The sequence below is a fragment of the Sciurus vulgaris genome, assembly GCF_902686455.1.
Source record: "Sciurus vulgaris genome assembly, chromosome: 14".
NCBI lineage: Eukaryota > Metazoa > Chordata > Mammalia > Rodentia > Sciuridae > Sciurus > Sciurus vulgaris.
In genome coordinates this window covers 12,288,951-12,312,962 of record NC_136475.1, presented here as the reverse complement: position 1 = coordinate 12,312,962, position 24,012 = coordinate 12,288,951, and the positions used below count along the sequence as shown (strand labels likewise).

The following is a 24,012-nucleotide window of genomic DNA, read 5'->3' as shown; positions in this document are numbered from 1 at the left end:
TGGTATTACATGAATTTAGCATTCTCGTGTTCCCCTAAATAAGCAGATTATTCACAGATTTTTGCACTGTTTATTACTAAAAGTCTCTCATGTACAAAAAAAAATCTCTTGTCATACATGCAAAACAAGTTGTTATTCTTAAGGTCTGTGCTTTCAAATTTTCCACATAAAAGCTAAATGTCTTGCAAATTTCCAACTCCGGTTTTAACTATAAACTTAAAATATACCTCAAAGGATCTGGGAAATGTTCTGAGTCACGAGGAAAATTATTCTTAAAATTAGCCCTCCCTTCTTAATTCATTCTAACCTCCTTTCCAAAGTAAAATTGTTATCTTCAGATCTGGTAAAACCACTTACATTTAAACTTACATTTAAAACTTACATTTTAGGAATTCTGGGGAGGGGGATTCCGTCACAAGCATATGGGAGGAAAGCATTTTATAAACTTCGGAATGTTCTTGTTCTGGAAGGAAATTTAACAAATTCTGATCCATGACATCCGACTGCAAAAGAAAATAAAGAACAGAGGTGCACACTCCAGGGAAGTGAACAACAGAAGTGAGAGCAAAATCTGCTTGACCACTCAGGATCAGATTCTCCAAGGGAAAGTTCAAGGTCTGATTGACTTTTTTTTTTGTACTGGGGATTGAACCCAGGGGCGCAGGGGCACTTAACCCCTGAGCCACATCCCCAGTCCTTTTTATTTTTTATTTTGAGACAGGATCTCACTACGTTGCTGAGGGCCTCACTAAATTGCTGAGGCTGGCCTCAAACTTGTGATCCTCCTGTCTCATCCTCCTGGGCCACTGGGATTAGAGGCATGCACCATAGTACCCTGCCCAAGCTCTGATTTTCTGTGAAGACTCCCCATTGATCATGCTGTAATCCTGAATTGTGACTGAAAAGGTTTTACAGGGTCTGGGGGAACAGCACAGTGCTGGGGCACTTGCCTAGCATGGACAGGGCCCTGGGTTTGAGGCACAGTACCATAAATTTGTTTTGAAAACTTAAAAAATAAAAACAAAAACAATTAAAGAATCACAGTTGTCCCTTGGTACCCTCAGAGGATTGTTTCCAGGACTCCCTATGGCTCCCCAAATCCACAGAGGGTCAAGTCCCTTCTATAAGATGTTCTAGTATTCACGTAGAATGCACATTCTCCTCTAGATCATCTCTAGGTGATTTCTAATTCCTAATGCCAAGTAAATGTTCTGTGAATAGTTTGCCACACTGAATTGCTTAGGGAATAATGATAAGAAAAAGGCCCATGTTCATCACAGACACAATTTTCTTTCCAAACATTTTCGATGGTGGCTGGCTGACTCGGTGGGTGCAGGACCCATGACATGGAGGGTCCCTGTGCTTGCTCAGACGTGTCGGCGCTGTTGTGCACAGGCTGAGGAAAGACTACTGTTACGTCTGACAACCCTGCAGACCACAGAGCCCTCCTCAGGCCTGAGGCTCCCCATTGGCTGAGAGTCCCACGTCCCGGCTGGGGTAGTGCGGCAATGTGGAGCCCCCGGGAGAGCCCACCACTCATTCACATGACCCCGAAGAGTACGTGGGGTTCCTTTCTTGACCTGTTGGCCAGTAAAAGGCAGTCTGTTTATTTCTTAAAGGTCTGTGATTGAAGGAACCTCACTTTCCCCCCCAAGTGCCTAGATACTGGGGTACCACCTAAATATAAGACAGAGTCCAGACACAGGCCTGTCCAATAAAGCCATCTGTGCCGGTGAGGTGGTCTATAACCTGCACCACCCCTCACAGGCCTGCTGGTCCCTGTCTTGGGGCACCAGGAAGGTGGCTAGTCCAACTAAAGAACCGGAATTTCAATTTTATTTAATCATAACTGAAAATTCATTAGCCACATGAAGCTGGTGCCTAGCATACTAGAGGCAGGGGCTCAAAGTGGGTTGAGGAGATGCTAGACATATCTTCCTGTCTTCCTCAGTTTCCCTCAATAAACTTATCCATTTCCATGGCATCAAACATCTGTGTATACATTCTTAAACTTAAATATCCAGCCAACCCACTTCCTTTTTAAAATATACATATATTCTTTTTTTAAAAATTTTATTTACTGGTTCGTTTTAGTGATACATGACTGTAGAATCCATTTTGATGTAAATATGCAAGCAGGGGATATATCTTATTCTAGTTAGGACCCCATGGATGTAGATGGATGTAGAGGATGATGAGATTCACTGTAGTGCACTCATGTGTACACGGGAAAATTACGTCAGATTCATTCCACTCTCTTTCCTTGTCCTATCCCCCACCCCTCCCTCCATTCCCCATTGTCTAATCCACTGAACTTCTATTCTCGTTCCCCTCCTTGCTGTGGTTATCTTCTACATATCAGAGAAAGCACTCAACCTTTGGCTTTTGGGGTCTGGCTTATTTCACTTAACATGATAGTCTCCAGATCATCCATTTGCTGGAAAATGTCATAAAGTCATTCTTCTTTATGGCTGAGCAATACTCCACTGTGTACATATACCACCTTTTCTTTATCCAACTGCTGAAGGGCACCTGGATTCAGCCAACTCACTTTCATATTCCCAGGTTCAGCTTCCAACTGCCACTCAGATGCCACAGATGAACAGTAGCCCCAGAGTCATGTTCTGTCCAGCCCATCCCCCTCCGAGCCCTAGGTCCTCGCTTCTGTAAGTGGCATTGCTTATCAGCCACATGCTCACCTGCCTGTACTGTTAGGCTGCAGACAGACCTGAGGAATTCAAGAAAACACTCCCTCCAGAACACCTCCATCCCCAGCTCTGCCGCGTGGGGCCTCGAGGTCTGACCAGAGAACTGTTTCAGGACCAGGCCTGATCCCAGCCTGCAAGTGGATCCCCTCCCAACAGGAGGACGACAGGTGCATTCAGGGGGTGAGAACCACAGGTTAAGGATATGTTTGCTCAGAAAGGCTCAATGCTGAGACATCTTAAGCATGACCATAAGGAACAATGCAGACCAGTCAGTCCCAGACCTGGGAAAGCAGGGTGATTGACTGGAGCCCACCCAACATACATTCCATAAAGGCAGTTCCAATTAGGACCTGTCAGTGAGGGCCAAGGGGACCAGTGCCAGGCTACAGGTGGTGGGCTAATCCAGAGTCCAGCGTGATACTTGGACAGGAGCTTCTGGAAGTCTCTCTCCTACCCCAATAAAAGCTGGGACACCAGGACGTGAGTGGCTCTCCTCTGAGAAGACACACACTCTCCCTTGAGGGTGCCTGTCCCCCTTCTTTCTCTTCTACTGAGCTTTACTATGCTTTTACTAAGTCTCAAGTCTCGTTTGAAACCGTCCCCAGTGAAGCCTCAGGAGCCCAGAGGTCTTAAACCCTCTGTTAAGACCTTGTCTCAGGTGTGATCTTATCTCCCACATCCCCACCACACACTGGGGGCTCCCGGGCTTCCCCTTCGCACCTTCACCTCCACGTCCAGTGTCCCGGGCTGCTCTTTTCCTCCCTCCATTCTTCCCACCCGACTCCCTTCTATTCCATGCCCTCCACAGCCTGCGCTGCTGCCTGACGGTCCTCACCCCCTGCCTGGGGGATGACGTCGCCATACTCGGCTTCCCCCCTCCACTCTGGTCCTGTCCAGTTTGGTTTCCTCTGCAGCCAGAAGGAGCCTCAGATCACATGGAGACAGCCCCTTGCTGACAGGTCCCTTGGCTGCCCACCGCACTGGGGACAAAGCCACTCTGCGCAGCTCGTGTCCCCGCTCTGAGCACAAGGCTCCCACCTGCTCTTGGCCCCCCTCCCACAAGTCCAGATCGTTCTAGTTTTCTTTTCTCCAGGCCCCTAGGCCTGCCTTCATCTGGACTGTCCCTTCGGGCTAGAACACCCTCTTCTTCCCTTGGGTTCAATAAAACCCTGAGCACCCTACGGGCCCTGGGCTTCCAAGTCACCGCCTTGAGATCCTGTCCCAACAGGTGCCCTGCCATGGCTGCTCTCCATTTGTTATGTCACCGCTGGCTCATGAGCCTGAGAGTCCATCCCCTCTGCTAGGTCTCCCTATGCCGTAGCATCAGCGAATGTGGCAGTGTCCTGGGAAAGCAGGTGAGAGCCCCAGAGAAGGTTCCAGGGCTGGCTCCACGCCCTCTAAAGTGCACTTGCCACAGCCACAGCAGGGAAGAACCAGGATTTGAGGAGGCTGCCCACCTGTACTGCTGAGAAAACAGTACACAGCAAGCACTCAATAAATGCTAGGTGTGGTCAGGCACCGAATGAGCACGTACAGAAGGACGACGGGGGTGACTGCACTGCACTGACAGTTCCTGGTTCCTATATGTTTTGAGCGGGTCCTCTGCCTCCCTTGCTCCCACGGGACCTGCAGACCCTTGCTCCCTGCTGGGTCCCTGGCATCCAGAATGGTGCTTGGCTCAGAAGTGCCCAGGGTCAGATATTTGCTCGTACGTTACTATTACGCTATTTCCATGTGCAGAAACCGCAGCAAACAGTGACCATTTGAAAATTTAAACCCTGGCGCTGATAAGAGAATAAATTACATTGCAGATGGACCGTTCCTTGAATGAGCTGTGCTCTGTTGATTAAAACGATAGCAGGTACAGAGACCAGGGAGGGAACATGCCGTCCACAGCCGTCCTCACATCCCAGTCACTTTCAGGAATGTCACTCACCTGTCGGAGGCAGGAGGTTCTCTTTCCAACTCGCTCACGGGCCCTAGGCTGCTTTAAGGAGCAGTCGGCAATTCTCTCAGCTTTACTAGGAAAGCCTAGTTGCACCTGCACCGCTCCTGGGTGTCCCCCAGGGGAGCTTCTCTCCAGGGCCTGGGGATGAGCTGAAACCCCTGCAGGGCAAAGGACACCTCTCTCCCTTGAGCCAGTAGCACCAGCTCTACGGCACCCAGCAAAGCGAAGTGGGTCTGCATAAGTAGCGTGTGGAGGCCGGCCCCGGGCTGCAGTGGCACGGCTGACCTTCCGTCCTGTAATGTCTCTGAGAGGCCCCAGCGGACAGTTCTGGCTGGAGATGTGTGCTGGCCTCAGTTAGAAGGGACAACATAAGAGGTCCTGGGGACTCCTTGCCTGAAGAAGCAGCAGGAATGGGCTTGTGAAGTCCTTGGGCCTTAAACTGGCTGAAGAACCAAGACGTCAGAGGCAGCGTGAGAGGCTTGGCCTGAGCTGAGCTGGGACTAAAGCTTAGTGTGCCCTTTGTGTGCTGGATTCACTAAAGATATGAAGAAAGACTGTCTGTGTTCACGAAAGTATCCCCAAGAGGGGAGAGGCAAGCCGCAGAGCCAGAGAAGATATTTGCAACACATACTCCCAACATAAAAGGACTAAAATTAAGGTCCCGTGTTATGCACCTCCTTGACCTCCGATGACATTGAGAGGGCCAAACTACAAGTTCCTGTCCCCACTCTGCCTCGACGGATAGGGTCCCCGGCCAAGTGCCCTCCTTCTCAAGGGGACCGGGTACAGTTCCTGCTCATTTCCGAGTAACAGGCTGTTTCCTATCAGCCTGTGCCATCCCATCCTCCAGGAAACCCGGGGTCACCCCCCGTCTATTACTACAAAGTTGCCTCCCTCATCTGTTCCTGTGTGGCCCTGTGTGCGGTGTCCGCTGAGTACGTGTGACTCAACCCGCACCAGCCCATCTGTCTGGGGTTGGGTGTTGCGTGTTCAAACCTCCCCATTACCCTGGGGTGGGGTGAATAAGAGGACCTCACCGAGGACGAGTGTCCAGATCATGGAAAAAGTGCCTTCAAATTGTTACAAGGAGAGTCCAAAAATCTAACAGGAAAGAATCAAAAACAAAATATACACTTCATAAGAATATTTCAGCCAATGGCAGATCACAAGTACTATGGTTGTTCCATAGAATTCTGCATACTTTTTACTGCACCTTTTCTACTTGAGATACGCTGGATACACAGACACTTACCACTGTGTCACAACTGCCTACAGCGTCCACTACAGTAACATGGCGCACAGGCGTGCAGTCCGGGAGCAACGGCTGTACCATATTGCCTTTGGCGTGCTGTAGGTGATTTCTAGATTAGTGTGCGGCACATTAGTGATAGTACACTAACTAGCATAGTACACTAATCTAGATATTCTCAACATGACGAAGTCACCTAATGCCACACTCATCAGAACGTACCCTGTCATGAAGGATGCATGACTGTGTCGGAACAGCCACTTTACAGAAGACAACATCCAAAGAGCCAGGCAGCAGAGGAAGCGACAGGGCCTCACTGGGAATGAGCAGAGGAGCGAATCAAGACTCTGCAAGTCGCCTCCCGCACTGGACTGATAAGGCCCAAGGGGTCTGACAGTACCCAGTCTGAGGACACAGAGCACTGGAACTCTGCACCCTGCTGGTGGAGGGAGAATCGACACAATCACGATGGCAGTAGTCCAGCTGGGTGGAGTGAAGGTGGAGGAACACCTGCCCCCCCCAAGCCAGTCATCCTACTTCCGGTCAGTTCTCAGCAGGAGACGCTGTGAGAGATCCCAGAAGCACCGGCTCAGAGTTCCCATCGGGAATGGTTGCAGCAATTGCAGCACGTTCCTAAATCGGCCTACGCGCTGCAGCGAGACCGACCCGTCCCCACGCCAGACAGCGGAAGGAGGGATCTCACCAACAGGGTTGAGCCCGGGAGAAGCCACCACCTATTTCCCACGAGTCCACGTAAGCTAAAAAAAATACAGGTTGAACACCCCTAAGCCAGACATCCAAATCCTGAAACTTTCCGAGCGCTGGCTGACAGGATGCCACAAACAGAAAATTCCATGCCATGAAATCGTGCTTCGTGCACAAAATTCTTAAAAACGATGTATCAAATTACCTTCAGGCTACATGTACGAGGAGTATATGAAACATAAATGCATTTATGTTTAGCTTGGGTCCTATCCCCAAGGTACCTCATTATGCAAACATTCTCACAAATCTGAAAAAAATCCAACATCCAGTTCCAAGCATTTCAGATAAGGGACACTCAGCTTCTACTCAACTATAGCATAGTGATTGATTCAAAATAGATGAAATTACAAAGAAAAACCAAGCACATGATTTTAAAAGTTAGGAGAAGAGCCACCTCTAGGTAGAGGGGGGTGTGATGGACGAGTTGTGGACAGGCGCTCCCATGGCCTCAGCCCTGTTCTATGTCCTGACCTCAGTGACAGTGACCTATAAGCTTCTGCTCACCTAGTCATTTATTTAAATATTGGACATATGTTGCATTCACACATCTATATGCATGATATGTGAAAATCAGAAAGCACGATCTTTAAAATATCTAGAGAACTTGACTCTTCAGCTCATGATCCACTTCCAGCTGCAGCCACAGCTGTGAGACCCGGCCATGCCCAGAAGTCCCCTCTGACAGAGTGGCCTGGATCAGGTGAGCTGCTCCAGCTGGTGAGGGCAGGGAGGGGAGGGAAGGGCTGGGGGAGGTTTCCTGGAAAGTGTGCCTGTGTTACTTCTAGACACAAAGAAGGCCAAATGTGCCAGGCACGCCTGTAATCCCAGCAGCTCAGGAGGCTGAGGCAGGAGGATCGCGAGTTCAAAGCCAGCCTCAGCAACAGCAAGGCGCTAAGCAACTCAGTGAGACTCTCTCTCTAAATAAAATACAATATAACGCTGGGGATGTGGATCAGTGGTTGAGTGCCCCTGAGTTTAATCCCCTGTACCCCCCCCAAAAGAAGGCCAAATTATTAATACTACTGAATAGTTTTGACTTTATCATGAAATCACTTTCTGCTTTGAGCTTTTTTTTTTTCCTTTATTTTCTCTGTCAAACTAAAAAAGAAAGTTCTAGACATAGAAAGAATTCTGGTTGCTCTTTTCTGCCCCCCTCATTTGAGACAGTATCTTGCTAGTTGCCCAGGTTGGCTTTGAACTTGCAACCCTCCTGACTCAGCCTCATGAGCGGATGGAGTTACTGGAGTGGACCACTGAGCCCAGGCTTTCTGGTTGCTCTTGACTCCTGCATCACCACAGGACCAAGGAGCTGAATCCCTGGTATGCCAGCCTGTGCTTGGTGTGACACTGACAGGGACTCTGCTGCTGGGGACAATGGCCTGCTGTCCCCTGCCCACACTGTGTCCCAGCTGGCCACGTCTTCCCTCAATGGCCACCTCTTCTGTGCAGACTGACTACCACCTGTGGCTTTCTCACTCTCTCCCTTCCTAACCACCCACCACGACTTGGGGACTTTCAACTTTATTCTGTCCTCTGCAGCATTCTGAGTAGTGATTGGGCATCCAGTTCTGGAGCTAAAGTGCCTGAGGTCAAATGCAACCCTATCACTGGCTGGCTGTGGAGCCTTGGGTAAATTACTTTACCTCTCTGGGCTGCCCACTGTCTCCTTGTCTGTGAACAGGGGTGAACTTCCCAAGGTTACTGAACAGATCAGGAAGGACAGCAAATGTGATCTGGCCCTCACTCTGTGCTAAGCTCTGCTCCAAGCACGTCTTACAGATGAGCACGCGGAAGCGACTCTTAAAGGTGTCTGGTTCATAGAAATAGCACAGGTACTGTGTTAGCGGCTAATGGTTGAACTGGTGGAATCTCAACACTGCAATCCTGAAGGCAACCGCCTGGGACTTTAGGGATGCTGCCCCCTATGGACAGGTCCTGGCTCCCATCCAGGAAGTACGGATGGAAGCCAACTGAACCAAAAGCAGCATTTCTAAGTTGCAACCCAAATTCTTGACACCAGAAAGCCACAGGAGCAGTGAGGAGACTGGTGTGCCCCCCGCTTGGCCCTCCGGGGCTGGGTCCCCTGGGCTTCCTCACCTGTAAGGCGGAGGCAACAGAGGTCTGACTCCCAGACCAACCAGCGGCATGCTGAGAGGACCCGAGACCTTTCCATCCTCCACGGACCCTGCCCACCCACTTGCCAAGGATGATCCTGGTAAAAACTGGATCAGGAAAGCTGAAAGTAGACTGAAGCAAAATTTGGGGGATGCCGGTCCTGGGGCGTACCTCCATGGGCCCGGGTGGGGGCAGGAGGGGCTGCCTTGCAGCCTGGATCTCTCTGTAAAGACACTTAAGCACTCAGATGGGTCTGGCGTTGACCAATTACAGCTGGGGGGTCATTTCTGGCCCTTCCAGAGTTAGGAAATAATTAACAAAGGTCTTCCCAACTCACTCCCTGATTTCGAGTCAGAAGAATTCCCATCTCACTTTCTGAGTCCCCTCTGCCATATATAGCAACTGGGTCATCAGATAATTACAAAAGCGTAAAGCAGAGCAGCGCAAATCCTGTTTACCCAAACAGCGCTCAGGGCTCTGGGCTCCCCTTCCTGGGTCGGTAGGCAGGTCACGTCTGGGTGTTCCCAGCCGGGCCTGTCCCTGCCCAGTCCTTTCCTCTCAAAGCAAAACACAAGATGCCTCCACAGAGCACCCCAGCTCCCGGCGTTCCCTCGCGTCCTCAGATGAACCCACGGGAGCCTCACAGACATTGCTTCAACCTCATCCCTGTCCTCCCGGCCTGGGGAGGTGCAGCCACCCCTCAGCCTCCACGGGGCTGAGAAGGAGTCCCTTCTAGTAGCTGGCGGCCAGTCACCTCTGGCCTCGGAAACGGGCACAGCACAGAGGCGCAACCCGTGAGCCTAGATCATGGCGTAATGGGATTATGGATTCCATACGGATCATGGCATCTGCCCAGAGAAGAAAAAATGCCTTCCTGGTGTGACACAGCAAGGCAGCAAAGGACAAGTGTGAGTGGCAGCTTTGATATGCCCGTGTGTCATTCGCAGAGATGATGGATGGGGAAGCCGCTCTGAGGACCAGCGTGACCCAGCATGAAGTGGCAGCCTGGGCCCTCGGCAGCGCCGGGCTTGTCACCCAGAGCAGAGGGGAGCTGCCCACCAAGCAGGGCCATGAGGCAGCGAGAGGAGGCCAGGTTTCTGTGTGGGAGCCCAGGGCAAGCTGCGTCCCCCCTTGTCACATGAGCTGGCCACTGTCCGCCCTTGCTCAGGGGTGAGGAGTGGTGGGGTAAGGGGTTTGGCGGAGCTTGTTGGGAGAATAGAGAAGAGAGGATGCTCCATCTGGGTCCCTCCTGTGTGAGCTGACATTCAAGGTCAGGTTTCATAGGAATAAGTAAGGGTGGGTCAGGACATGGGAGACGGCCACGGGGCCCTCAGGAGCCTGTGGGTGGGCCTTCGGCAGCCTGTGGAGACCTGAGGGTCATTTCATCCTGAGCCGGAGTTGCCAGGGAGCCAGCAAGGCTTGTGCAGAGAGGAGGAAAAGTGGGAAGAGCGGGAGGGACATCTATCCAGAGCCACACCCAAGCCCCCACTGCCCAGGCCTGGCCATCTCTCCATTCACCAAGCCTCCCCAGAGTCATCCTGCTCCTTACCACTATTAAGTGTCACCATGTGCATGCCCCCAGCAAGACCCAAAGCCTGTTCGGGTCTGAGCCATCAGTTGCCCATCCCCTGTCCCAGTCACCAGCTGACGCTGAGCTTTGTTGGTCTGTGTCTGACCAGGGATAAGGGTGCAAGTGAATGTCCTCAACTCCGGGTCTGTCCTTGCTGAGGTCATGGTGCCAGGCCAGTTCCAGGGAGACACAAGCCTGCACCCGCCCTGGCTCTGCCCCGGGGGGACTTGAACTTGGCCAGGTTTGGTCCCGCATGACCTGGGCATTCCCTAACGCTCCATGTTTCTGTCCCTTTCATTGGCCCAGGCCCCACTGCCCTATACCCCCACCATGTCCCATCTGGGTCTGGATGATTCTGCAGGCAAAGACGACAGTGTACACAAGCAAAGGCCACTGAAGCAGAAACTCACCGGTAGATGTCCAAGGAGAGGCGTGATGCTGTCAGAAACATAGATGATACTGCCATCTGTTGTCACGGCGATAATGAAGCCATCCAGTGCCTGTGGAAAACGCACATTCGAAAGCTCCTTAGCAATGCTTTGATGGAGGAACCTGTCACTGAAGCAAAAGACCATTTTACGACACTGGCTTTAAGGAATATCCTTACACTATTCTTAGGAACCATCTCGCAACACTTTCCTACCTTATACACCAAGGGTTTGTTACACACTGTGCTTAGCCCAGGATAAGTGCTTGTAAAAGCATTACAGGCTCCAGGAAGAAGTTGATCTACTGGTATCATAAAGCAAAACTTAGCCATGGAAACTGCTTAAGTGGGTTCGGTGATAGGCACACTCTCATTCACATGATTCACTGAGCTGACTCAGAGAACTCTCATCATTACCACAGAAAGATGTTGGTGATGTGCACGGTCCCCGGCCCCCTATCCCCAGCATCACTTTGAGTTCAGCAGTAAACATTTACTACAAGATGCAAGATGAAATAGAGGCCTCGCAAACAGAAAGTATGCCTGTTGGTCCAGGTAAACCTCTGCCATGTTCACGGCCACAGAGGCAAGAGCCAAGGAAGGACCCATTTATAGAGAACATTCTCAATGCCCCTCGGGGCCGTGTGGGGACGTGGGTTTGGTAACTCACTTGGACACATGAGCATTTCTAAATGTTAGAAAATAGGCATTCACGGAAAAGTATCTATTGGGTGTCTCTTAAATGGCAGGCACACTGTTCTGGGTACTTATGAGGTGTAACACGGGCAATGTTTCTTACAAAGCAGACCCTTTAGCTGTTTTATGGAGACTTGGTTTAATGTGGCTATAATGTGCTTATAATGCTTTCGTAATCTCATCTGAGAGTTGATGGATACAATCCTGATGACATAATCCAGTGAGGATGGGGTCATGGAGCACTTGGAGGTCTGAGGTGCACCTGGGAAAGGGAGAGATTAAGAGCAAAGCCAAAGCCACTGGATCAGAAAACACATCTTGGCGGGAATGATATGTAAGCGCAGGTGGACTTTGACTGTAAGCCTGTCACTGTCGTTTTGCTGACCATTGCTTTTGAAATATCATCTTCCCCAAGTCTGGGAGATTTTCTGCCTTGGGGGAAAAAAGTGAAATATGTGCTTAGAAAGCTCTGGAAACATTACATAAGGCTCCAACCAGATCCTCCCAGCGTGTTCTTGAAGACCTGTCTGGACAAGAGAGCATTAACTCCTCGTCGCGAGGAGCGTGTGCCCCAGAGCGAGGGACCAGGAACTGGTAACAGACCACTAACCATAAGAAGGGCGCCTTTATTATGAGCCAAGGGAAGGGGCTCGTTCCACCAGGAAAACTGACAACAGACACTAGGCTCACTTGTTATTTTACACAGACGTGTGACAAACTTTAGGACCAAAAAAATATAGGAAAGCACACATCTTCAGTGAATCCCTGGTGACACCTGGAAATGTCTGGAGATATTTGGGGGCTCTGATTACAAGAGTGGGAGACACTGGCATCCAGGGAGCGTTCAAGGATGCCACAGAGCACCCTATAATACAAAGGACAGCTCCCACATTGAAGAAGTATCAGGCCCAACATGTCAGTCACGCTGAGGTCGAGAAACTCTCGATTGGACTCACGGGTTACCGTGAATAAAAAAGTATAACCTTGTAAATATTATTTCTTTCCCCTCAGTTATTTTTCTAAACAGTTTTTCTTTTTAAATTTATTAGTTATTTACTAACTTTAATTTATATTTTTACATAAAAATAAAATTGTTCATTTTTACGAGATGCCATGTGATGTTTCCATATACATTGTGTAATGTTTAAATCAGGTTAAACCTATCTGCCCCCTTGAACATTTATTCATTCTTTGTTTTGTAATTTTGTTGTTTGTTTTTTCAGTTGCGGGTATTGGACCCAGGGGTGCTTGACCACTGACCCACATCCCCAGCTCTTTCTATTTTTTAGTTTGAGACAGAGTCTTGCTAAGTTGCTTAGGGCCTCGTTAAATCGACGAGGCTGGCCTTGACATGAGGTCCTCCTGCCTCAGCCTCCAGAGCTGCTGGGATTACAGGCATGTGCCGTCATGCCCGGCTTATTAATTGTTTATAGTAAAAATATTCAAAATCCTTTCTTCTAGCTTTTTGAAAAATACAGAATGTTATTATTGTCTACAATTGCCCACCGTGTAATAGCATGACAGGACTTACTCCTCTCCAACTGTAACTGTTACCCATTACCCACCCTTCCCCACTCTCCTTCCCCTCCACTCTCCTCAGTCTCCGGTGACCTCCGTACTACTCCTGACTCTTTGCAGACCTCCTGAAGTGACATGGTTTTTTCAGGGGTTGGGGTCATTGTTGATGACATCAGCTGGATCTTTCTGGAAAAATACTGGAAGGCTGGCAAAAGTAGGGACTGCACAAACAGTGGCGCTTTTGCAGAGTGAGCCCATGTCCCTCTTGAATTTGTCAAGCGAGTGGGTGTCACAAAGCTGAAGGTATTTATAGATGGAAGAGGAATCTCATCAGCTCATTGGCATTTCCCATCAAATCTACAAGAACTGCATGAGTCACCGCGTTAAGAACGCTTGCCACGGCTTGGAAACCCCGCTGCTGAGGCCGAGTCAATGGCAATGAATGCACAGGGGTGTGCACCTGTCCAGGTAAAGGTGATTGGCACAGGGACCTAGTGACTTTTATACCTGAAACACACTGGAGAGAAAGGAAACCTCCCCTTTCTGCTAGTTCCTAACTCTGGTGGAACATTCTCTGAATTCTTCGGGACAATCTCTGGGTGAAGAGAAAAGATTCAGCTCTTCTGATTAAAACACAGAAATGCCATCAACTCCCACAACCCCGGCCCCCAAGAGCATTCTCTCCTTTCCAGTCAACTTGCAAAGGTGCTCAGGACCACAGTCTTGCCCAGCTCACGCCCGACCAGTGCCACTGCTTGGCAGCCTGGGCGACGTTTGGTCTTTCAGACTTCACACATGTGAGTCCTCCGGGGGCCCGGTTTTGTGCCTTTTGAAAAGAAGGCAAGAGAAAAGAGGGGTTCACGCCCAGAGGGCACCAGCAGTTCCCTGGGGGCATGGCAGGTTCTGGTCCTCATTGCAATAAAAAGGGATCAAGATGGCCAGCCTGGATTCCTCTTGTATCCAAAAAGAGAGGGCTGTGCGTCTGGAGAGAGATCCACGCCGTTGATGACGTCATCCTGAGGGGTCCACTGCAGGCCCACGGCTCAGGATGCCAGGGAGGAGCAAGTGGAAGGTGAAGGTCAGCAGGTCGGAATAGAAGCCCGACAGAGATAAATCAGAAGTGCTGGCTGGTGGACTTCTGACTCGGGCAGCTCCTGAGAACGCCCTCTGGCCACGCAGACCGGATTCCAGATCTCCTCTGTCCACCCAGTATGTCTTCCTTTCCTCCCAGACTCCAGGGAGTCTGTGTCCGCACTGGGACCAGGTACATAAAGTGCATAAAGACTACCCATACCCAGCTAAGATCTTTTTCTAGAAATTCCAGTCTCTACCATCTTAGTCCTGCATTCCAGACCCCCAAATTTATTCATTTTTAACTTAATACAAACCTTGCTTTCTCAAACTCTTTCGATACCTTGAAACTCCCTGGAAAAGCAAAACATTTGTGCTACAGACTCTTAAAAAGTGGCTAATGCCAGAGGGTTATATGTTTTAACTACTTCTCCATAAGAATTAAAAGATAAATCGATGTATGCAAAGTAGCATAATGATACATTAATTCAGCATTATATTTCACACGTTGCTTTAAATTTAACATACTTAAAATGCATTGCTTCTGTAGAAAGTTCTGTATTTTCTTTAAATATAGATCCCATGTAGAGTTAAGTATCTTTCATTTTATGCAAATGTTCATTAATGCTTTTATATTTCATAATATTTGGACATCTTTATTCTGGCATTTTCTTATTCCAGTACTTTCTGTTTTCTGCATAGCTAATCTATGTAAATTCAAGTTTACATCAGTCTTATCTAGGCACACAGATGAGATAAAGAAAGATTTATCCCAAGAAGCCACTCTCCGAAAACCCTGCCAGGAACCACACGCTGGCACGTGCCCAGGAATGAGCTTCCTCTCGCTGAACTTGCCTGTCCTAATTCTCCTGGGTCAAGGGCCTGCATCTACCACGTCTGAGGGTTTCTCTGCCTTCATGGCCATGTTCATGTGTCCCAGTCTTCTCCCTCCCCAGGTTGGGAGTCACAGCCGGATGCCAGGTGCTTCGACGCGTCCGATCTCATCAGTGCTACGAACTTTCACCCAAATGTAAACACACAGTGTTGCAGAAGGACACTCGACTCGCCAGGTTCTCACAAACAGCCCTGCAGGTGAACCCGGCACGCCAGATCCAGAGGAAGGAACGTGGGCATCTTAGCACAGCAAGGGCATGGGCTGGGTGGAGGGCGCGGGGTCACTGGGGTTGACATCCACGTGCCATGCGGATGGGGCAGGACTCAAGTTAAAAGCATAACATTAAAAAAAGACTTTCATTTGCCAAGTTTCTACTAAGGGAAAACAAAATCATTGCATTCTCGGAGTCCAATGGTAGATGCCAGACGAGGTGGTCTTCCCTCTCTCCTTCCCTTCCCTCCCTACCTCCGACCCACCCCTCGCCTTCCTGCACTGGTGAGGGGACCCACCCACAGGCATGGTGAGATAGAACACAGTCACATTCATCTGGGGAATTCTTGCTTATTTTGCCCAACTCAGTAGCCAAAACATAGACCCTAACAGGCTGAGCCTCAGAACAGGGTCTATTTCAAGACCTCTCTCCAGGGTCAAGAACAGCTGTCTCCTTGGGTTAGAGGGTCTTGTCAGGAACAAGTAACTACAGTTTAATTTGCCACCGATTAAGCTAATTTGAAAGTGCATTTCACCTCCAACATCAGCTGAGTGAATTCTTCATTACTGAGGAATGAAGGCTTCCAGTCTTGCTGAATGTCACAGATTTCCGTTTGTGCTGAGACTTCTAAAAAACACACACATACACACACAAATAAGCTTTTATGTTCATCAGCACCCAGAAATTGGAATTCACAAATGAAACACATGTTATTTCTATGTCATTTTGTATAAATTTCTTTATAATTTAATTTAAAAAGTACATATAAGGAAATATGATTTCCGAGAACTGGGAACTTAGATGTAACGGGCCTAGAAACGCTTTGACATTCTCCTACCTCTCCCGGGGGGCTGCAGGGAAGAGTAGCCCTCACTTGGCATGGGTGCAGTCTGCCACTTGAGGAGGGCACAATGCCTTTGGATTTCCGTATGTGACCAAGTGTCACCATTGAGAACTAGAATTAGCTAGTCACCATCTTGGATGCAAGGCGACTGGGATGGTGGTACACCTTCTTAAGCTGCTTTTTTTGTTGTCAAGGCAAAGCAGTTAGTTCAGAGAGCTGGGATTTTTAAAATTTCAGGAGTTGGAAGCACAGCTCAGTGGTAGAGTATGTGTGAAAACCTGGGTTGGCTCCCCAGTATCACAAACAAAACAAAACATCCAAAAAAAAATTAACAAAAACAACAACAAATAACCCCCATGAATTTCTGGAAACATCTTAGGCTTATAGTAAATAACCCCCTGTGTTACATAGACTATGAGAGATTTTTCAGCATTGCTATTGCTGAACTACACTGTGCTTCACAAAGGTACATTACTTAGTTGTTTTAAAGGCCTGAAATTATTCTTCTTAAAGTCTTTTTGTCTTAATCTATATTTTATCCGTCTCATGTAACTATCTGGCACTAAAGACGTTATTCACATTTATCAACCCACAATCATTGACCTACACAGAACTCCTTAAATATTTTAGCTTTTTTTTTTTTTTTGTATTTTTGAAAAACATGGTTTGTTTTATTACTAAATGGTCTCTGATAGCCGTAATAAAGTGTGATATCATATGTTTGCTTTACCTTCCCTTATTCAACATCTTGAATCAACATTTGATTCCCCTTTATGTGCCATGAAGTCTTTTTAGAGATTATTTTCTTGCGTTAAGAAAAGTATAAGAACGTATGACTTATCTCATACCTCAGAGAATAAAACAAACCTGTTGAACCACTTCCTAGACAATGTGACTCATTCAGGCAGATAATCTCTCCACTTTATTCTAGGACAAATTTCAAGCTTCTCTCCTTTGCACTTCTTTTCTTTTCCAGTGCTTGGGATTGAACCAGGGCCTTGCACATGCTAAACACATGCTCTGCTACTGAGCTAAGTCCCCAGCCACTGCCTCTGTGTTTCTGGCAATCTCTCTTTCTTGGAGAGTGGGGAATAAATTCTGCATCTGTATGAATGACCCTGAATGAAATCCAGCAGTTACTCGTGAGCAAGGAGCACATGAAGGGCTGAGTTACACATGAGACCGTAAACTTTCTAAATCTTCACTTGTTGGTCTCTCACTCCATGTTCCCTGAATTATCAGGCTCCACTGGGAGGTTTTCTTCCTGGGTGATGGCAAGTTGTTGCTGTGGTTAGGAAAAATCAAGGTGTTTATTTATTTATTTTTGTCTTTTGCAATTTTAAAGAACAAGAGGGCTGCTAAGAGCCTTTGGCATTGAACACAGGAGGGAACCCAGGAGAGGACACCACGTTGGCAGTCAGCCAATCGACAGCACTGAGGAGGGCTGGCTTGGGAAGGTGGGTGTGCCTGGCGCCTCATGGTGCTGGGTGCCATGATGAATGAGGTGAAATGCATTCTGGGAAGCAGAGACAGGGCGCTACACAGAAATCTTGGCCGGGGTTTGTCCTAGAGTGTCAGCCAAGGTAAGGGAGAGAAGCTGAACCTCCTAGGTCTTAGCATGAATGAACACTGTATTTGAACACTTATGAGTGGCATTCCAACATGCCCACTTCCTTCTCCCCAAGACATACACTCATCTGAAAAATTCTTCTAACCACTGGGATCAAAGTGTAGATGGAATGGAGAAGAGTCTTTCTGGAAGCCCTGATTCAAATAAACAGAGGTTCATTCAATTTAATGGTGAAGGAAAATAAATGACCCTTGGCTTTGACATAAGCCCTCTTCAGCTCATTCCATAAGACTGGATATTTTTCTCGGCACCAGCGTAATAATACTGGAAGTAGCCATTTCATTCACTTTGTATCTCAATGATTTGATTATAGTCCTTGAGAGTTAAGGCTCGGTTCATAGCATATGAAAAACACATAAATTAGGTAAGATGCCTCAAAGCAAGTAAAAAATATTTTACTGGGAAATAAAACTCAGGGTTATAATCATGTCTCAATGGCACTTAATATTAAGACCAATATCATAAGCTGCAGGTGGTGGGCAGGATTAGCAAAGAGGCATGATCAGTGTTTCAAAACAGAAAGGGGAGCGAAACCCACTGCGGGCATTTTTGTAGGAAGACACTGTGATGAACAGCCAGCTCCCCAGATTCACTCTGGTCTAACTTGCAGTGAGGGAATGCTCTCCTCCTAGTGGTTGGCTGGAAACCAGAATAAGGAACAGGACCTCTCTGCGCTCTGTGTGGTCAAAGAAAAAGCCTGGGAAATGGGGCAGTGACCCAACTGCTGGGGTGGGTCAGTATCACTCTGTCCAAGGGACATTCTGCTGGTTCTGCAGCCCCTTCGACCACCCCAGCCCGCGCCATCCATGAAGGCAGGGACTCTAGAGAGTTGAGGCACACAGGAGGAATGGGGGTCGGGACAAAATCACATTAGCTCAGCCTGGGACTCACACAGGAAGAGGAGGAGGTGTGGGCCAGCCTGGCCCCGCAGAACTAGCATTCAGATGGAGGGGGACAGGATTTGCACTAGTCCCTGTTCATTACGTAATTCAGGGTTTTCTCTTATGAGAGATGCCATTGACACAAAATCTCTAAACAAAGAAGCATGGTTAGATTCTCATTTCAATTCGGATCACTTCAAAGAGAATAAATGTGCATTCCAGGATCAAGGTGTATCTCCCAAGCTGAGGAAAAAGAAAGAAGGGCTACTTGAAATACTGACAGCAACTACCTGTCGTCTTTCCCTCTCGCCCTGTGGTCTCCCTTTCACCAGAAGGCAGAAAGCTTGTCTGAATCCACACTTCCCATGCTGGCTGCGCACTAGAATGACATGGGATGCTTTGAAGGTACTGATGCCCGGGGTCTTCCCCAGCAGTCTGCTGGGGAATGGCTTCCCACCCTCAACCGTAACGCTGGATCGGAAGGTCTGCCCGTTTCTGTGTAAATATTCCTACCAAGGCCAACTTTAAGTTACCAACTTGATGTCCACTGGTTTGCAAAACTTCTGAAAATTCAGCAGTCCTCTTAAACCACAAGTTGGCTTTAGCATGCAGCCAGAGACTCTGACGGGCTGAGCTGTGGACTCACGGGCTCATCAGTGAATAGCTGCAGTGCAGCTATACTAGGAATCTGCCTAAGAGCGCCGTACGCCACCTCGGGTGAAGAAGCTCTAGAGGCTGGTGTTAAACACAGGGCTCTGCAGACAGGCCGCTGGGTTTGGAGTCCACATGTTACCGGCTGTTCGATGTGGATGAGTGACTTACCCTCATGTGCCTCAGTTGCTTCATCTGTGCAATGAGACTAACTCAGTGCTCTTGTGAGGCTTAGAGAGGGGACCTCCTGCAGAGCCCCTGGCACAGTGCATGGCTCCCAGGGAGCCCTGGAGAAATGCCAAGATCATTCTTCTCCCCCTGTCGCATGTGCCTGTGGAGTTCAAGTCTATGTGGAGTATACAGAAGGCGATCGCATTTGTTTTTTGCTTTAAACCAAATTTTGGTCCAGTAACTCTATTTCTGCATAAAATCTGCTGTGGATTTTTTTGCTTTCTTTTGAATATGAATGAATCACAGGGACGAGTGAGATCCTGATTGCACCAAAGCGGGAACAGGCCATTGTCTTATGAAAAAAGTGAGACTGTACAGGCCCTTCCCGGTGAGGAGCCTGCTTTTCGGCCGACCTGTCCTCCCAGGGCCCAGATTTGACCACTCCGTAACTCCACGGAGGACAGAGCCCAGCATGAGCGTTACACTGATGAACTTGATCCCAGCTGTCCTATTTAACAGCTGTCCTGCTTCTCAGTGGCACTGACCTAGTTTGAGTAATTTGTACAAAATATCTTGGCATCAAAACAACCTGTTATTTCACTTGGCTAAACCATTATTTAGGAAATATAACCATTCTGATTAAATTATCAGGGCAACCGAAGACAGCCAGAACACTCCATTCTGATCCTGCTTGATTGATCTTTCCTGCCTTTTAACAAAAGCAATTAACATGTTCTCTGTTTGCTCCTGGGCAGTTTCAGAAAAACAATGAGAGGATAGATCATCACTGTCGCATTTTTAATGGGTATGTATAATTATCAAGGAAATCATAAAAGAATAACAAGCAAAACGAAACTCTCCTATGTCCCGGCAATGCCCTCTCCCATGAAATCATCTTGTCTGACAAAAGGTTCAGTGGGAGAGGAACATTCCTTTAAGCACAGGACTGTAATTACTTCCTCAACAGTTCTGACATTTTTGACTTTATTATGTTTGGTGTCACAGTTAACACAAAAAAGAATCTTGCTCCTCTTGCTTGTGAATAGCTCCCGAGTCCTCTCATCTATTCTCTGACTTTTTGGGGGGTCCTATCCAAGGTGAGTGTCAGGTAGGCGTGACCAGGAGCACGAGGTGAAAGGGTTTGGAGAGGAGGAAAAGGGAGAGAGGAAGATATGAAGGTCACACAAGCTCGTATGTGGCTCTGAGTGGTAACTTTGTGCTCTCCACAGTGACAACACACTAGCCGAAAGCTGAGACAATCCCATGTCAATAAGATCCCGAGCGGCAAAGCTGACCTCAGGCAGGGGAAGTTAAAACAGAGGTTACGTTTGGTGACAGCAGAGGTAGATAGCAAGGGGCAGCTGCCGGGGAAGCCGCTCTCTCTTGACCTGGGAGACTTGCCTGACTGCTCCAGGGACTTCTGATGAAGAGGCACCACTGTGAAGGCCCCCTGGGGCTGGGGCCACCCAGGAGGCTGCACTGGAATCTGTCCTCTGGCTGATAACGCAGTCTGGGAGGGGTGTCCTCTGCTAACTTGCTGGTCAGGGAAGCCTGTGCCTGGTGGGGTGGCCTATCCTGGGAGTGACAGCTCACCTCCCCAGGAAGATCTGCCTGCTGAGGTCATTCCCCCCTCCTGGAAGGAACAAGGCGGGATAAAAATGGAGAGACGCACAACCTTTACCATTGTGTTTCTGCAAAAACCCGATGACCTTTTCCAGCACGGTGGTCTTATCCATCTTCCGCGTGTTGCCAGGAAGCATGGAGCTGAGCTCTTTGATGAGAACATTGAACTGGTCCCGTCGTTTCTTCTCAGACTTGTTTCGAGAGGCTCTGGAAACACACAAGGCACAGGTTACCGGAACATTCCACCCCATAAAGGCTGATGAAACGGGAGGACTGTCTATCAGATCGTCTCCTCCAAAACTCCTTTGGGAAGGTCTCCCGAGCCACATTTCAGAGCTGAGTAATGGGGAGAGAAAAATGTTTTGCTAGACTCTTGGCTACAAAGAGAGACAGTGTTAATAATAAGTAAGCGCTGACTCACGTACCAAACCTTAGCCACACCAGCCCGTGGCCAGACCCGGCCACTCTGGCTTCACAGAGTGCTAAGAGGCAGAGGGCTAATGGCATGCCGCTCACCTGGCTGGCTGCTGTGGACACATTTACCGAGAGCCCTTCCCCAGGCTCAAGCCACGTCCCCTCCAACCCAGAGCACCCATCCTGGTGCCAAGTCATGCGGAATGGCAAGGTGTCCCAAGCGTGCCACCCAGGACATATGTCCTGGCTCCGGCCTGAAGTATCAGTGTCCTGTTGGAGAGACAGGGTTGGCCCTGTCATGTGTGAGCCTTGCAGACCCAGGGCCGACATACGACTGGCACTGCTTGTGGCTGTCAAGCTGCCACGAGCAGCAGAACACTTTTTAGAATGACAGAGGAAGCTGAAGTGCACATTACCAAGTCGAAGGAGCCAGTCTGAAAAAGCCACAGAGTGTAGGATTCCAGCTCTATGACATTCCGGAAAAGGCGAAACGATGAGACAGTAAGATGCTCAGCGGTTGCCATGGGTTTTAGGGAGGGATGAACAGGCAGAGTGTGGGGGATTTTTAGGGCAGCGAATCTCCCCTGTATAACACTGCAACGGTGGGCACAGGCCATTAAACCCCTGTCCGAACCCCCAGAATCTACCACACCAAGAGCAAACCCTGGTGTCCTCTGTCAACTTGGGCGGTTATGAGGTGTCAATGACATTCATCAATTGTGAAATGTACCACTTCGCTGGGGTGTTGAATGTGGGGAGGTCGCGGTATGCTGCGGGAGCATGTGGGAGGCTGCATGCATGCTGGGGGGGCACATGGGAGGCCACATGCATGGGGGGGCACGTGGGAGGTCGCGTGCATGGGGGGGCACGTGGGAGGCCGTGTGCATGCGGTTGGGCCCGTAGGAGGTGTGTGAATGTGGCGTGGCCCGTGGGCGCGCTCAGGTCTCCCATTCACCTTTGCTGTGAGCCTCGAACACTAAAAGATGAGATCTATTTAAAGAACAGGACAATGCTCTCTGGTGTACCTAGAGAAGAGGAGAAAGAGAAGTGGCTCGTTTTGAGGGGAGGGGACCTTCTCTGAGCCACCGAGCCACCTCTGAGGAACCCTAACCTTCACAGGGATCAGGACTCTGGGGCTGCTCTAAAAAGACATCGGAACAAGGAGGACCCAGAGCGGGGCGGCCTTGCCCTGAGGAGGCTGGAAGCAGTACTGCTTGAGGGTCTGGTCTTGGTCCTCAGGTACTCACCAAAGCCCCTTCCATACAGTGGGCGTGTCCTGGGGCCATCTGGGGCTGGGAGAGCTGCCCCACCCCTCCCAGGTGTCCCCCCAACAAATCTGTCCCAGAGAGTCAGCTGACTGAGATGCCTTTGCGCATGGTATGCCTGCTGACCCAGGCCTTCCTGGGCCTGGGGTCAAGGTTCCTGGGTGGGGGCAGCTAATCCCTCATCAGCAGGCTCCCCAAACAGCCCTGTAGACAGGAGGACACATCCCAAATGTCCTGTCCACAGACGCCACCACGGCCATTCCCTCTGCTTCCTCTGCCTACAGCATGCAGCCTGGCTGGATTTCAACACCCACTATTCACAACTCGCCCTGCACGGATTCCGTCTAGGCCTGGGCTGCTTCCTGCTCATGTCCAAGAATCCTCAAAGCCCACCTCGAGAGCACGGCCGCTAGTCTTGCCTAAGGGCCTCCTCTGCTGCCTTCTCCCTCCTTCCTGTCTGTTCTTGGCTTTAGGATTAAGGGATTTCTACTAAGGTCTTGCTCCCTGTCTTTCTGTGGGCCCTGTCCCATCACAGACGGGTAACAGGAAGATGCTGAGGTACCTGAGTTGTGGTTCAGGGTAAAAGGCAGAGTGTTCAAACATAGGATAGAGAAGAAAGGGACCCTTTCACTTTCTGAGTGACTGTCTATGCATTATAAATAATTTTTTGGCCTAGATTTTGAAGAATGACATGCAACTTCCTTAGCCAAAAAAAGCTCTGTTCCTGTCCTAGTTTGCCCATTATAAATTATTTGCGAGCTGATAACACTCAGCTCGTTATTGCTCTGTTCTCTTCTTCAATGGGTGTAATGACGGCGAACACGGCCTGGCAGAGGATCCGATGAAGGCTCATATCATTAGTGACAGAAGCACAAGCTCGTTTCCGTCAGCCTCCGCCTGGGACGGCTGTGGCGCCCACCGGAAATCGGTCAGTGTCAGCTGGATCTGCCGCGCTGAGGCGAGAGACAGCCAAGCCTGGGATGACCTTGTTCCCAATAACGAGGTCTGCTCACACCCAGGCACTGGGGGCACAGGTTGAAAGACGCTTGCACAGCTAGCCTCTGGGATTTTTCTTTAAAGGCATTATTTGTGTTCCATAAAATTCATCCATTTAAGTTGCACAGTTTGAAGAATTGGGGAAATTGTGTGACTGCCAGCAAACCAAGATATACAACTCCTCCATCCTAAAAAGCAGCTGAAGAATGTTTACTTCCCCAACCACAGACACGTAGCTTTGCCTTTTCTAGAATTTCACATAAACACAAATATACGGTATACAGTGTTTGATCTTCATTTAGCACAAAGTTCTTGAGATGGATTCACATTGCTGCACATATTAATATTTCATTCCCTTTTCTGC

At 49.1% G+C, this 24,012-nt stretch overlaps 1 protein-coding gene across 9 annotated transcripts in view; it reads right to left on the bottom strand.

The window, feature by feature from the left end:
- Positions 1-24,012, bottom strand: part of NPAS2 (neuronal PAS domain protein 2) — a 154,238-nt gene that overhangs the window by 40,161 nt on the left and 90,065 nt on the right. For 4 of the 9 annotated variants that reach the window (XM_079111005.1, XM_079111008.1, XM_079111007.1 and 1 more), the window contains exons 3-6: positions 21,026-21,180; positions 15,709-15,800; positions 10,766-10,855; positions 383-503 (exon numbers count right to left, since the gene is read on the bottom strand). In XM_079111005.1, the coding sequence (XP_078967131.1) occupies positions 383-503; positions 10,766-10,855; positions 15,709-15,800; positions 21,026-21,180 (458 nt within the window). The other 5 variants (XM_079111009.1, XM_079111012.1, XM_079111011.1 and 2 more) reach the window with 2 other exon arrangements.